At 40.2% G+C, this 14,319-nt stretch overlaps 1 protein-coding gene across 1 annotated transcript in view; it reads right to left on the bottom strand.

Annotated features, from left to right (window-relative positions):
• The window catches only part of LOC308380946 (sal-like protein 3), a gene marked incomplete at both ends in the record, with an annotated part of 14,078 nt that extends 11,421 nt beyond the window's left edge, over window positions 1-2,657 (bottom strand). Inside the window, one exon of the mRNA XM_080858424.1 lies at window positions 2,576-2,657. Coding sequence (XP_080714550.1) covers window positions 2,576-2,657 — 82 coding nt within the window. The remainder of the gene's footprint in view (window positions 1-2,575) is intronic.
• Window positions 2,658-14,319: the final 11,662 nt, after the last annotated feature.

Raw genomic sequence — 14,319 nt, 5'->3', positions numbered from 1 at the left:
GTGTATGATGGAAACTGTACAAAAAATGTGTGTTGAAGGGTCAAACACGATTCTTTTCAACTTTCTATTAATATTTACCAATGTATGTTTTTGAGATTTACGTCACGAAAAGTTTAATTTTCATCCTCTGTAAAATAATTATCTCCTTCACTCTTACATGTGTGTTTTACTCTAATACATTGTTTACAAAAGCAGTTTAACAGGGCGCCATTTTAAAATGTATCTCTGCATCAAAAGTTGTATCCTGCCTAAAAATACATTTCCATATAAATGATGAGATTCAAAATAGTAATCAGCATGGTGTGTTTGGGTTTTTATACAAAACCCAATGAAAATACAATAATTTGAAGAAAAGTCACCTTGTGAGAAAGTAACCTACCCAATCACAATACATTTGTCATGATCCAAACTTTTGAATGGTTACACATTCTAAACAAACATGTCAGTTGAGTGATTTTCCATTTAGCTTATGTGGATTATTCTCTGGTCTGCAGTATCAAATGAAAATGATTTGGTCAAACATGGCTGACCCTTAGGCTTCTTAATGAAGGTAATATTTCTATGCTGATTCATTTCATTATTTCATTATATATCAGCATTATATGCTGATATATAATGTTTCAAAGGGGTAAATACTTATTTCAGTTCAGACACATAACGCCATATCAGAGCTGAAATGATTAAAGCAGTTTTAGGAGAAAAACTTCTCAGCAATCCTATGGCGGGCTGAATTGTGATACACTGTCACAATAAAACAATCACTACGGACGCAGATCCCGCTAAACACTATCAACCTACCACTTACACTATCTACCTAAGACAGCTATTATGTTAAAATCACGGGTCTTGCTGCGAACATTCATGTATAGACCTGATCGTGAGATTTTTTTTCCTCCCAAAACACGTATGTAACACCGGTAGCGCCTTGTCACACAAACTTGAATACTTCAGATACATTGCTTTGACATATAGTTAAGCATGTCTCTCTATATTTTTTAATTTACCTCAGCTGGCGTGCCTATATACCGTTTCTGATTGTGCAGCCAAGGTAGACAGGAATAGCCAAACTGCACTCGTAAATGTTTAAAGAATGCATGACTCGCAAATAAAAAAGGCTACAGCAAATTTAAGCAATGTAAAAATACAAAACAAATAAACATTTATATATGTGAATATGCGAGCTGTTTCCTCTATCTTTGTGGAGGTTACTCTCTCCATGAGGACGGATCAGAGTTTTCCAATGACAGAACAATCGCGCTGACACTGAACAGGGAACGTTTGGCTTGGCTTAAGCAACATAGGAAACAAGCCGAGTGTGAAAATTCTATGGGCTGCAGTAAACAAAAAACATTTCCATGACAAAAAGCATGCCTTACACTTAATTGCCCTGGAATATGCAATGGTTTCTTTTAACATCAATACAATGGGTACCATTACACCAACGAGCTCCTGATATGAGTGGCATAACTTGTTCTCTGTTAAGTTTCAGCACTTTGCTTAGTGTCATCACTGCTTAGCTGTTGCCCTGCTGTATTGCATCTTCTAAAATAATACTATACATTTGCAAAAATCTTTGTTTCATTTTTAACGCCTAACTAACACAGATTTGTAAAAGAGCACTTCACAATTTAATTTACATATTTTGCTGTGTTTAATTATTCTCACAAATCACTTAGGTTGTTTCATCGGTTTGTGTGAGATATGTTAAAAATATATAGGGTATATATAAAATAATTTAAAAAATGTTTAATGATAGTTCTTACAGACACTAAAAACTGCCCAAGTGTCCGCATTTGACATTTTTCCTACGAGCCATCTGACCAAAATAATTCAATTAAGGTGTTCCCAAATTAAATATACAAAGGAGAACTGGTTATAGCTTCTATAAATATGTGGACCCACTTTATGTAACAGAAATTGTGATTTTCATTACGAGTCTTCCTAGAAGTCATCAACAACTACACCTGTCATTTCTGTAGTCTACTTAAAGTCAAGAGCAACTCCACATATAAGATAAACAACCATCACGACATCTGTTCCTCCGTCTATTTGATCCACATATTACACTGACTGAGAAAAAAAAGGGGTTTAGGACCTCTGCCTTCCAGCACCAGCAGAGATAAACACCGAGCTTGTGTCCATTACACGTATACCACACGTCAGATATGTTTCTAGTCTGATCTAAAGTGTTTGCCTTTCAGATATTAAATAATATTCGGTTCCTTTTTTATGAACTGAACAAAACAAAAAAATCATGACCAGGTAGCCTAATCTAACATTCACGGCAAAAATCTCACAAGCCGCATCGCCTAGTGAATAGACTTAGTGGGAGTTGCTAGTCTATCCCAAACCAAATCGTGTGAAATTCAAAACTAGAAATGTGTGCAACATTAAAGAATATGTATCGTAAAGTTTACATGACACTCGCTCAACTCAACAGCACAGTGAAAAGTGCTCTTTAGATGGAATATTTATAAAATTATCGAATGTTGGAAAACTTAAGTCTGCTGATCTCTCTTTTTTTAAAGAACACATATGAAAAATCGACGATGCAGAATAGTTAAAAGTGGCTTACCATTTTCGGATATTACCCCGACAATTGAAGGGTCCTCATCCGACTTGAGGTGCTGTGGCTTCGCTTGCTTGCGACGGGACATGCTGTTAGTTCGCTGCGACTTGTTTCTGCTTTTTGCAGATACATCAGCGAGGAGCGAATGAAAAAAAATGTTCACAAATAGTCGAGTTGCAAAATTACGGAAATTAGCTGGTGTTGCCGTTGTGTGGATTGCGCATGTCGGTATATAATTATGATAGTGAATAATGCATTGCGATTAATGGTGCCCGTGTGAGGCGGATTGGCTGAAGTCCAGCGGACACACTGGATATGGTAATGAGGGACGGACTTAGCAATTAGCTGGTTCACCCTCACACTATCTGTCTCTCTGCTCACTATCCACCTCCTCCAACAACACACCAAATATCGCTTAATACGCCCAGCACTCAGGGGGGGTCTTCACTCGAGGAAGGTCAGCTTCTTTCCTTTTTCTACAGGGGCTTTAACTCACGAGTGCTGGATACTCATTGATGGCTTGTTTTGTTTTGTCGTATCCCATACTTCAACCACTGTCTCAGCATACTTCCCACTACCGCTGTAAAGACTGAGAGCAGCTTGCATCAAACGCACTCATACTTTGCCATCCATATTCTTGTTTTATGGTGGAGAACTTTGTGAGAGTCCCAGGCGTGACTGAGTTGGCTGCTCTTTGATCTTGTCTGTCGAGGAGTTTGCTGAGTCCCTTCTTACTTCTGATGCCTGCTGCTTGAGAGACTTTGAGCAGGTTATCGTTCATGCAGTAAGATTTAACTTCATCCTCTGTTGACTAAAACTCCTGTGCCGGTGAAATTCATTTCCGTGGCTCCAGAAAACAAGCAGACAGTTTTAAAAGTTCTGGAAATAACGGCTTCTTGACACGTACAGTCTTAGTAATGTTCTTCAGTAGTTGTTCGTTTTTTTTTGATAAATTCTTCTGATCTGAATAAGCATCTGATAACGTCCTTGTGGATACAGAAAACAAATAACCTACCAGTAAATGTCAACAGAAATTTCTAAAACTTTGTTAAGAAATACAGACTCGATAGTCAGTTGTCCGCTTATCAATGTGATGCACGCAGACTTGGTCAATCGAATGTTATAGGGAAAACGCCAGAAAAGAGCGCAACCCGATCGGCGTGTGGGTCAAGCTTCTCCCCCTTTGCCAAGTACCTCGCTCCCGGCTAGCGATCACCTCCAGTCGGTCTCCTTGTTCTATTCTTCAAATGGAATAGAGTTCACGTGATGGACGCAGAAATAGCCTGCAACCTGATGTAAGTCTTCGCGGTTTCCGAGGGTACTTGCTGATATGATGACGGCAAAACTTTGACGAGTGTTCTTGATGGATCTTTTTTGACGAGAAGAGCGCTCGTTTCGGGAGAGGACTGACGCCACTCTTGCTGTCTATAGTTCCGTGTGTGCAGGACTCGGCTGTTGTGTGAGGGAGTTAAACCTAGGGCTTTAAGTTCAGCCCAATGCGTGGAGCTACCGCTAGGATGTACTACATCGTTGCTGTTCAAAGCAAAGGCTCATATACCAGTATGGACAGCCCTATTCATATTTATGTATTTCATGACAGAGTTTGGCAAGTTCGAGGAAATATTGCATTACATTTATAAAAAGCAGATACCATGTTACATTTAAAGTCGTGGATCCGGATATTCATTTAACACGGGTGAGACAAATTAAATGATGCATATGAAATTGAAAATAAAACGAGTAAGAAAAATAAATAGGCTACATCAAAAGTTTATTTTACCGGCCTTTTATATAGGCCCTATGCATATGATTGGGGGAAAAAAAACGTATTTTACGTAATAAAGCGTTTGGATTTTACTTCATGCGGATGAAATAAGAAACTGCTCAGTTACCATCTCGTAAAAGGTGTGTTTACAACCTTAAAAAATACAAGGTCGCCCACAACTACACCTGAACAGAGGAACCATGATTCCCTCAAAGTCAGCAGTAGGCTATTGATGACAGCCAGACAGACCAGACCGACTGACAAAGGCCCTCAGACGCAGATCGGGTTAGGTGCTAAGAATTGCGGCAAAATTGTTAAATTGCTATTTGAGTGCCTGCATTTGTGTTTACTGTCGCACGAACCTTAATAATCACTGATGAATTATGAACTGTTCAACGTAAAAACAAAGACAATATGCTAGGGAGAAGTCATCCGTACATTCTTTAAGAAGCATGTATCCATATTAGTTTTTATGAAGGAATTTATTTGAATATTTCGTAACTGATTTTAAATGTATTAAGGCCTACGTGCATGTGGAGCCAAACATTTACTGGAGATGTAGATAGATCCTTCTGCCCCAAGTCAGCTGGACGGCAGTGAGATCAGCATTAAGCTCTTCCTAATGAGGAGGCGTTATTAGGGACAGATTTGTGGCAACACATCGGTTTCTCGTGATTTTTATATCCACTAAACCACTTGAATGTAAGAGTAATGAAAACTTCGTTATGAATTTAGGGTGTACGTCTTTCTAAATCTAAACTATAACGCTCTGGAAAATGTCACATGCATACAATGATTATTATATCACAAAACACTACAGCTGAAAGGAAGAGGAATCTACATTTAAGCATATGGGTTTTCACAAATGAATGCCTTATCTTATGCATTAGGAGCTGTACATAGCCTACAGACAGTGAAGCAGGATTGCAGAATACATTTTTTTTTTAATCTCTTCAACAATTGAATTACTCGTGATCTGCTTTTTCGTCAACGAATTAAGTCAAACACCACATTAGGTGTGATTTTGACACAACCCTAAGTCATGCACGAGCACGATTCAATTTATTTGAATTGTCCAAGCGCGTTATTAATCATAGTTTGATTTTGCTATCGGAAATTAAATATGTTTTAGACATAACTTCATTCTGGGTTTCGCGCAAGCCATAGAACACAGTGGTGCTTTCATCTTTACCCGATTTCCCCCCAACGTTTTCAGTGTCATATTGAGAGAGGCTGACAGTGCCCGCGGTATTTATTTGCCATCGGACGAAGGGGGTCTATTCCCTAGTGGCTGCAATGTGTACTGAGAGACAGTTTCCTTGACAGCAAGGTCGTCCCACGTACAAACTTTTTTTTCTCTCCCATCATCCCCCTTGAAGTTATGTCCAAAAGGCTGTTATTATCTGGTATTAATAGATGCAGCCCGGGGAAGACAAAATCAGCTATTGATAATTGCAAGGAGTATACCGCAGCTACTGTATCGATCGGCTTGTCCTCCACTCCCCTGGTATAGAGAGATAAGAAGACACACTCTTTAGTGCAATATAATTTCTTTTGACCTATCTGCTTTCTACAGACTTATGATGAATAGCCTGAGTGGCTAAAGTCCTTTATCACGAAAGTTACCCCTTGATATAATATTGATTCTTTATAACTAGCTCGGCACACAAAAATCAAACTGTCCACTCGGCCATCATCATCATCAATATCATCACAAAGGCAATGGAATGAAGATCCGTTCCTCCTCGGCAGAGGGCTTTTACAATCTCCTCTCTAATCTGTATTTCTCTGATGATGGAGGGATTGGGAAAAAGAAAAAAAAGAAAGGAGAGACCTCTTTTAATCCAATATACACATGATCTTCCTTTCTTTAAAATTAGGTAAAATCATTAAAGGTAACATAAGAGGCTTATGAACAAATTGATAATGAATTAAGCGCGACTTGCTCCCCGTGTTTGTTGATTGCGCTTATTCATGACGGAACCGAACCTTTGCTGGCTCCAGCAAGGTCTGACACTGTCCAAATTAGGACAGTTGAATCACCAATCATGTTAACAAATTTGACACGTGGCCCCTCCCCCATATGCGACACGCAATTCATTAAGTGCCATGCAGTAGCCTACTCCTCTCATACAAGTGCTTTCCCGGTTTTATTTAGATTAACGTGTATATTAAAACATTTTCCGTCTCATAATAATCTATAATGCATTTAATTCCCTAAAATCAGTATGCATAAACAGGGGCAAAGGCAATTCTATAATGCGGTATCAATCTCCTCATTATACTTAGGTTACTTATGCAGTGAAATCAAACGTTCATTTGAATGGTAATAGTGGCAATATTCTTCGTTTTACCGAACTCACTCAGTGCAGGTTTGGAAGGCTGGAGATGGGGAGGGGAGGCGTGTAGATTGTTGACGGGAGGGGAAAGCAGTATCATGGATTCGGTCACTCCACCTGCAGAAGCCTTTTTCGCACAACTCCGTGTTGACTTTCAGAGGTAACATTTTGTGATGCTTTGAAGAGTGCGTGTCAGCGTAAAAAGTAGGTCTGTACTTCCTCACCAACCACGTGTGTAATTGCATCAGATTTCATCTTCAACCCTCAGCGCTGCGCTATGCCCGGAAGAGGCTATGTAGAAGGCCATGCCGGAGGCTAACACTCACAACAGCATTCTCAGGTAAAGTGATGCTCATGGTCAAATGCATATGGATGGACACAGAGAAGAGCTATGACACACGATGTAACTTAGTGCCGTGCCGTGACTCAGAATTTAACACGTGATCCGAATTACCTTGCATGGAATTGCTGTGTCCTTCACGTGTTTTATAAATATTATGCATGCATTGTGTTCCTGTTGCCTACAATTTGCATGCGTTGCAAGTTATGTTGTAAGACACTTTCTGAATATGAAACATCGATTTCAGTCATGGACAACATTCTCACTGGCATGCACTTCTAAGGATCTCATTGGAGAAGGTGTGCTCTCTCTCTGTCTCTCTCTATCTCTCTCTCTCTCTCTCTCTCCCTCCCTCTCAATCCTCCACGACCCTGAAGTATTCAAGCATGTTGGTGTTTGATGAAATGAGATAACTGCTGTACTAAACATGACATCAACTATTACTATCAAAATGACAGAACCGACAGCTGAGGTGTTTTGCTTTGTATCTTTCAGTCTTTCAGTGTGTCCCATAAAACATGAATGGCATTGCACAACGAACACAAGTATGCTAGATGATGTCTAAATGTCAAAATGGTTGTTGGTTGATTTCTCATGAATCTGAAAGCAGTATTCATGACTAAATGAACAGGCAGTATCGTGTTGTCAGTGAAGAAGAGAAGTGATGTGGTGTATCCCATTTCATTGCAGGGTAGCCAGACACCCGATGTGGCAATGTCCCAACACTATATCACCAGTTACCCAACTGTATATGCAGAGGTGTAGCATATAAACCAAGGCCCCACAGTAGTTAATGTGAAAGGAAAATCATGTCTGTGCTTTAGTTAGCGTGCACACACCCACACACCACCTAAAATCCTCCATGCACTGGTTGCCTTCACCACCTAGTTGAACAGATAGACAGACAGACAGATAAAAACAAAATAGATGTTGACATGCCCTTGCTGCCTCTCTCTCCCTCTTACATCCCCATCTTTTTTCTGACACACAGAGAGAGAGAGAGAGAGAGAGAGAGAGAGCGGGAGAGAGAGAGAGAGAGACAACAGTTGTCAAGATTGTAACTGAGCCTAACATGCATAAGTGATGAATCTTGTAGCTGGAGCTCAACTAAGTGGCAACTGCCTGTGGTACTTCTGGGGGAGTGTTTTGTCATCCTTGTACACTATTTAATTTCATTTGATTGCCTTTATATCACCATTACACATATATGAATTCATACATATTTACTGATGTACTATTTGGACCCTGAATTTCATGGTAATGTGGAAACTGTGCTGTCAAGGGAGTGAAACATAATGACACATTGAAATTGTATGATATTAAACAAAAGCCATAAAAATGAAACAGATAGCCACTTGAGATCTGACTAGTCCCATGGAATCTTATTGAATAACATTGAATTCACCAATTTCATCTTTTACTGTAATTCAATTTGTGCCAGCAGTGTACCTGGAATCTGAGTACGAAGTGTAAGGATGATATAGTACTCTACAGTCGCCATAAAGAACAGTATGCTAGGTTCTGGCTGAATGGTGTTAAGTGTGCTATACTGTAATACTATATATACACTATAATACTATGTAATACATACTATACTATGAGGCAAAGAAAGGAAATCTTCTTCATGAGATCATGGATCAAATTAAGCAAACCATTTCAGAGGATACAGAGAGAGAGAGACAGAGGAAGAAAGAGAGGGAGAGAGAGGGAGTGAGAGAGAGTATAAATAGTGGGCTTTCAAATCATACTCAGTGGCAACCATGGACTTGTGATCTTGGTGGTGTTTTTTTTCTCTCCCTGCTCGGGGACAAGCTATTGGTTTGATTGAAAGAACCTTAAATGCAGCCATGTGAAACTGGATGGCTTCGTGGAAGGTCCAAAGCTACCATGAGCATCTGCAATCTCACCTCTCCACTGAACTCCCTGTTCTAATCTCTCACACCAGTGGAAAGCACAGGAGTCATAGTCCTCTTTCAGCCATCTGCGTAGATACACCTCTCTCACACCTATTAGAAGTTTGCCCTCTCGTCTGATCCTCCTAGCCTGGTGACACCAGCCTACGTATTTCCGCCTGATTTGATTTCAAGCTCATACGTAGTCTGGCCCAGCCCCGCCTAACATCGTTTCCAGGCTTCACCCTACAACCGCACCAATCAGCGAACAGTTCAGAGCTGTGACGCAAAACTCGCCTTGCCGAGATGTAGTCCAGCGGAGTTTGTAGTTTACCAGCATAGCAAAAATGGCGACGGAGGAAGAGACACGAAAAGCTATCGGAGAAGTTGTCTCAACTCTCGAGAACATCAGAAAATTAAAAGGAGAACAAGAGGATTGTCTTGTAAGTTTTATGATTGGAAAGGACGTCGTAGCTCTTCTCCCAACTGGCTTTGGGAAGAGTTTAATCTACCAGATGGTCCCGTTAGTAATGCAGAGACTGGGGAGACCGAATGCTGATTGGTTAAGGGAACTCCAATGATTTTAAACCTCAAGATAAGCACCCGCCCATCTCGGAAACGAAAATGCATTGGGTTTTGCCAGACTGACTAACGGAAAAAAATTGAGTCACAGGCTGGTAATGGCCAGGCTATGATCCTCCCAGGACACCTGCTATTTTTTAAGTGCCAAAGGTGCTCTCTATGCGATGAGGCCTCATGTTTTGCCATTTCTGTGAGCAATTTGTTGTGAAATTTAAGTATTTTAAACTAGTTCATGTGTATAGGATGCCTTCCAAACACAGGTCATACTGTATGTGTGATATTTGTATTTCAGCACCAAAACACGATACTGCGATACGTTTACTGCTCTATGTATTATAGACCTTTAATTCAATGCTAACATTTTCTGTCACTTTCCAATTCTGTTATGAATAACCAGTTATGTTGTCTTTGATGTAGCTAATTGTGTGAAATTAAACGTATAACATAAAGGTAGTATGTGTTTGTGTGTGTATGTGTGAGAGAGAGGGAGACAGAGAGAGAGAGAAAGAGAGAGAGTGTGTTTGTCAGTTATTGGAAGCATTCTTTGCTCAGGACCAGACTGATAGCCTCGTCACTTGGACTGTTCATCTGTTGTGATGTGCACATAGTCTCCCTCTCTCTCTCTCTCTCTCTGCCTCCCTTTACCAAAGTGGCCAACATGGAGACAGAGAGAGAGAGAGAGAGAGTGGCCAAAATAATTTATTGAAGAGAACGGCCCTCTATACAATGAGAAAGGGTCCTCCTGTGCCATGCCTGTGACAGGGTGAGTAGATAGGAATAAAAGGAGGCTGGGATAAAGACTTGGGTTTGTATTGTGTGTTATCATAGACCAGTGCAGGACCTGGTTTTGTGTTGTGTGTTATCATAGACCAGTGCAGGACCTGGTTTTATATTGTGTGTTATCATAGACCAGTGCAGGACCTGGTCAGTCACAGAGCTGGACGATGGGGAGCTAGAATATCTTCAGAAGTCTCTCATGGAGACTTACGGTTATAACTCTCATTCTTTCAGACTACTACTCATAATGTAAGAACAACACATATCTCTAGTATATTCACTATATATCAAAGCCCTTAGAAATTCATATTATTGCTTTTATAACGTGGTTGTTAGATTTGAACTGAACATGGTTACTTGATAACTGGAATTAAAATGAATGTCTATGATTACTAGTTCCTTGGAAATCTTGTGCACAAGCCATTAGTTCTAAAATGTAACTAATTGAAATGGAATCTGAAGCAACCAAAACAGGAAGACATCTAGTGCGATTTACACTACGACTCAATACGTTGCAATTTAGAGTTCAAATCGACCATGCTATGAAACTGTTTTGCATAACAGTGTTTGGGGTGAGATGTGTTTGTGTGGAGAATAGCTTTCAATTATTATAAGCTTTGCATTAACGTATGCATCTGTATATGCAAGATATTTACCTATAGACATGACATGCATTCATATGTCCTACACAGCTAAGTATAAATATATATATATATATACAAACAGACACACAGACACACACACACACACACACACACACACACACACACACACACACACACACACACATAGAGAGACGGAACCCCCCTGAACACACACACACACAGACTCAGCCTTTTTGGATAGCACACAGCCACAGTTGAGGCTTTAGCGGCGTTTGGAAAGCTGGTAATGCTATTTCTAAGAATAATGAGCAGCCAAGACCTAAAGCCCTGCTGATGACACTTAAGCTCATTGGAATTCCTCGTCAGGTCTGACCTTGGAGAGATATTAACCACTCATCAGGTGTCACTGGGCATGCATGAGAGAGCAAGCATGCATGTTTGTGTTTGTGTGTGTGTTTGTGTGTGTGTGTGTGTGTGTGTGTGTGTGTGTGTGTGTGTGTGTGTGTGTGTGTGTGTGTGTGTGTGTGTGTGTGTGCAAATGCCATAGATGTTTGTCTATTCTTTTCCAGATGTTGGTGTGTGTGTGTGTGTGTGTGTGTGTGTGAAGAAAGAGAGAGAGAGATGGAATACAATGCATGTACGAAGGTGCTTAACTATGAGAGGTTAGATTTTAAGATGATTACATCATTACATCTCCAAATGACCACAATACACGTTATGTGATCTTTGTGTTACTTTATTAGATCAATCACTGGCAAAAACATGATTGCAGCTTCATCAATGTACATATAATAATCTGTAAATCGTATAACATTATACACTCTCATGTTTGTTTGCCTGCGTGTCTTTCAGACAAGACTCTTATTCACTCGCTGAAGCAGATTCAGGTTCAGAAATGCTGTCAAATTCCAAACGTGGTTTCAGATCTCAGAGGTTTGCAAAGGAGAGTGGAGTGGCTGTAGTTGGGGATCGTACAAAGGCAGATATCAGAGTTAATGAGTGCAGTGTGTTCTCCCTGCACCGGGGATATGTGGACCACACTGTGCTGTTCAATAGGGGCCTTTTGAATTTTTAAAGAGCATCGGTTACTTCAAACTGTCATTGTTTTGGCACCATTTGCCTTGCTTAATCTGGATAAGTGCATATCTGTATGCCAGCCCTTTCTTCTTACCATGGTGGCAAGCATGAGAGGGGGGATGACACTCTATTATTGTGTGTGTGTGTGTGTGTGTGTGTGTGTGTGTGTGTGTGTGTGTGTGTGTGTGTGTGTGTGTGTGTGTGTGTGTGTGTGTGTGTGTGTGTGTGTGTGTGTGTGTCCACAATGTGACTTAAGAAAGGGTTTTGAGGCAAAACTGCACTGTAGGTTTGAGAGTGAATGTAAATGTATCTGATTTTAACATGGATTATGTTGATGTATTAACCATAGTTTATATTAATTAACTGGATTAAGTATACATTTTTATATTTTGTAAGTTCTTGCTCAGAATATAGTATATATATATAATAGTATACCAATAATATATTTTTTTGTGTCTGTTTTTAAGGAAAGAATTCTCCACATATTTGAATTCAGCAAGAATAATAAGGTCTGGTTTTATTCTGTGCATGCACAATTGCCTAATTATTTTAAACATTTTTGTACAAAAGAGAAAAGGAGAGGCATTCAGACTCCTCACACTGAGCACAAAGCACTAGCACCACAAAAAGAGGGCAGTTTAATATGGAAATTTTTGCAAATATCTATTTAAATGTGTCTGAATTCATGTCTGTACCACACAACGACAACAACAGAAAAAATACCAAAAACAACACAAAAAAAGAACGGCTGAAAAGATGCTGTGTGTGTGTGTGTGTGTGTGTGTGTGTTTTTTTTTTAAAGAAACAAATGCGAAAAATTTCCATGATAAAAAAAAACAACAATTAAAAAACGAACGTGGCGTGTATAAATCAATAGGCTTATTAAAATGATAAAAGTCTGATTCAGGTTGTGGTTTGGGAAGGGAGGGAGTGGGTTGATGGTGGTTGATTGAGAGGGAGGGAGGGAGAGAGAAAGAGAGGGAGGGGTGCAGGAGCTTTGCATAAGTAGATTGTGCGTTTCTTGACTTGTTGAAATCATGTCTGGAGCCTTGAGCCTCCAGTCTGTCTTCTCTTCTAACCCTGAAGCAACACTGCCAAGCTTTAGCTATGTAATCACATCCTTTGTGTGTGTGTGTGCGTGTGTGTGTGTGTGTGTGTGTGTGTGTGTGTGTGTGTGTGTGTGTGTGTGTGTGTGTGTGTGTGTGGCATGTATTTGTGTGTGTTTTTGGCTCATGCTAAATTTTGATAAATCATTTTCTAATTATTAACTTGCATTTGTCATGTAATGTTTCATATTTATTTTTTCATATTTTGTTTCATAAATATCTACATGCATTTATTTGTAAATACATTCGTGGCTAAACATGTAGTATTGTTATGCCCAATATATTTTTAATATGGATGTTAGAGAAAGCAAGAACAGATTTTGTATTATAAATGCAATTAATAAATAGTTCCACTACAATGGCATAAGAAACACATTTTGCATTACAAATGCAATAAACGAGTAGTTCCACTACAAATGCACAGTCTGACACACACACACACACACACACACACGCACACACACACACACACACACACACACACACACACACACACACACACACACACACACACACACACACACACCGACAGTCCCACTCCCACACAGTCATACAGTGCCAAACACACTGAAATTAAACATTTACAAATGTTAACACCAAATATTGGTTTGTGTTACAGCGGGTTATCGGCAGTAAATGCAGCTGTGCTGGTGTCGCGTGTTCCGTGGCTGCTTCACGTCCCTGGACCCTGGCCAGGATGCGGAGGAAGAGCACCTATTTTGTCGAGAGGTAATTGCTACACAGTAGCCTCTGATTGCCAGGATCTTTCACTGGGAACTGCCCCAGCTTTCTCTCTCTCTTGCTCTCTCTCTCTCTGCCCGAAAACCCCCCGCGACAGCCTGATTACAAATCAACTTATTGATTTGATGAGTGCAAGATGTTTGCTAATAACTGCTCTCATACCATCTGTTAATCTTTGTTGTGATTAAAGAGCTAATCCCGGCGGCCATTATTCCCAATGACAGAGCCTGGGATCTTTTGCTTATACGAGTTTAGCGCCTTAGCCTCTTCACGAGCCGCGCCAAAGGGAAAGGATCACGGCGTATCGGCGATCGCGGGCAGTGATTGAGAAATCGTACCTCGCCCCCTTACCCATTCTCCCCCCCCCCCCCCCCCCCCCCCCCCCCCCATGCAACAACAGCAAATCTGATACAAAAAAGAATTACGGCCCCCACTAAAAGTCCATTACCTCGTATAATCACACAAAATGATTTTTCTTGAATATGATAATAAATCAAGCTGCTGGATCAATAGCTCACCGACCAAC

Source organism: Sprattus sprattus, assembly GCF_963457725.1.
Source record: "Sprattus sprattus genome assembly, chromosome: 19".
Taxonomy (NCBI): Eukaryota; Metazoa; Chordata; class Actinopteri; order Clupeiformes; family Clupeidae; genus Sprattus; species Sprattus sprattus.
The sequence above is the reverse complement of the archived record's forward strand: the minus strand, read 5'-3'. Positions and strand labels throughout refer to the sequence as shown.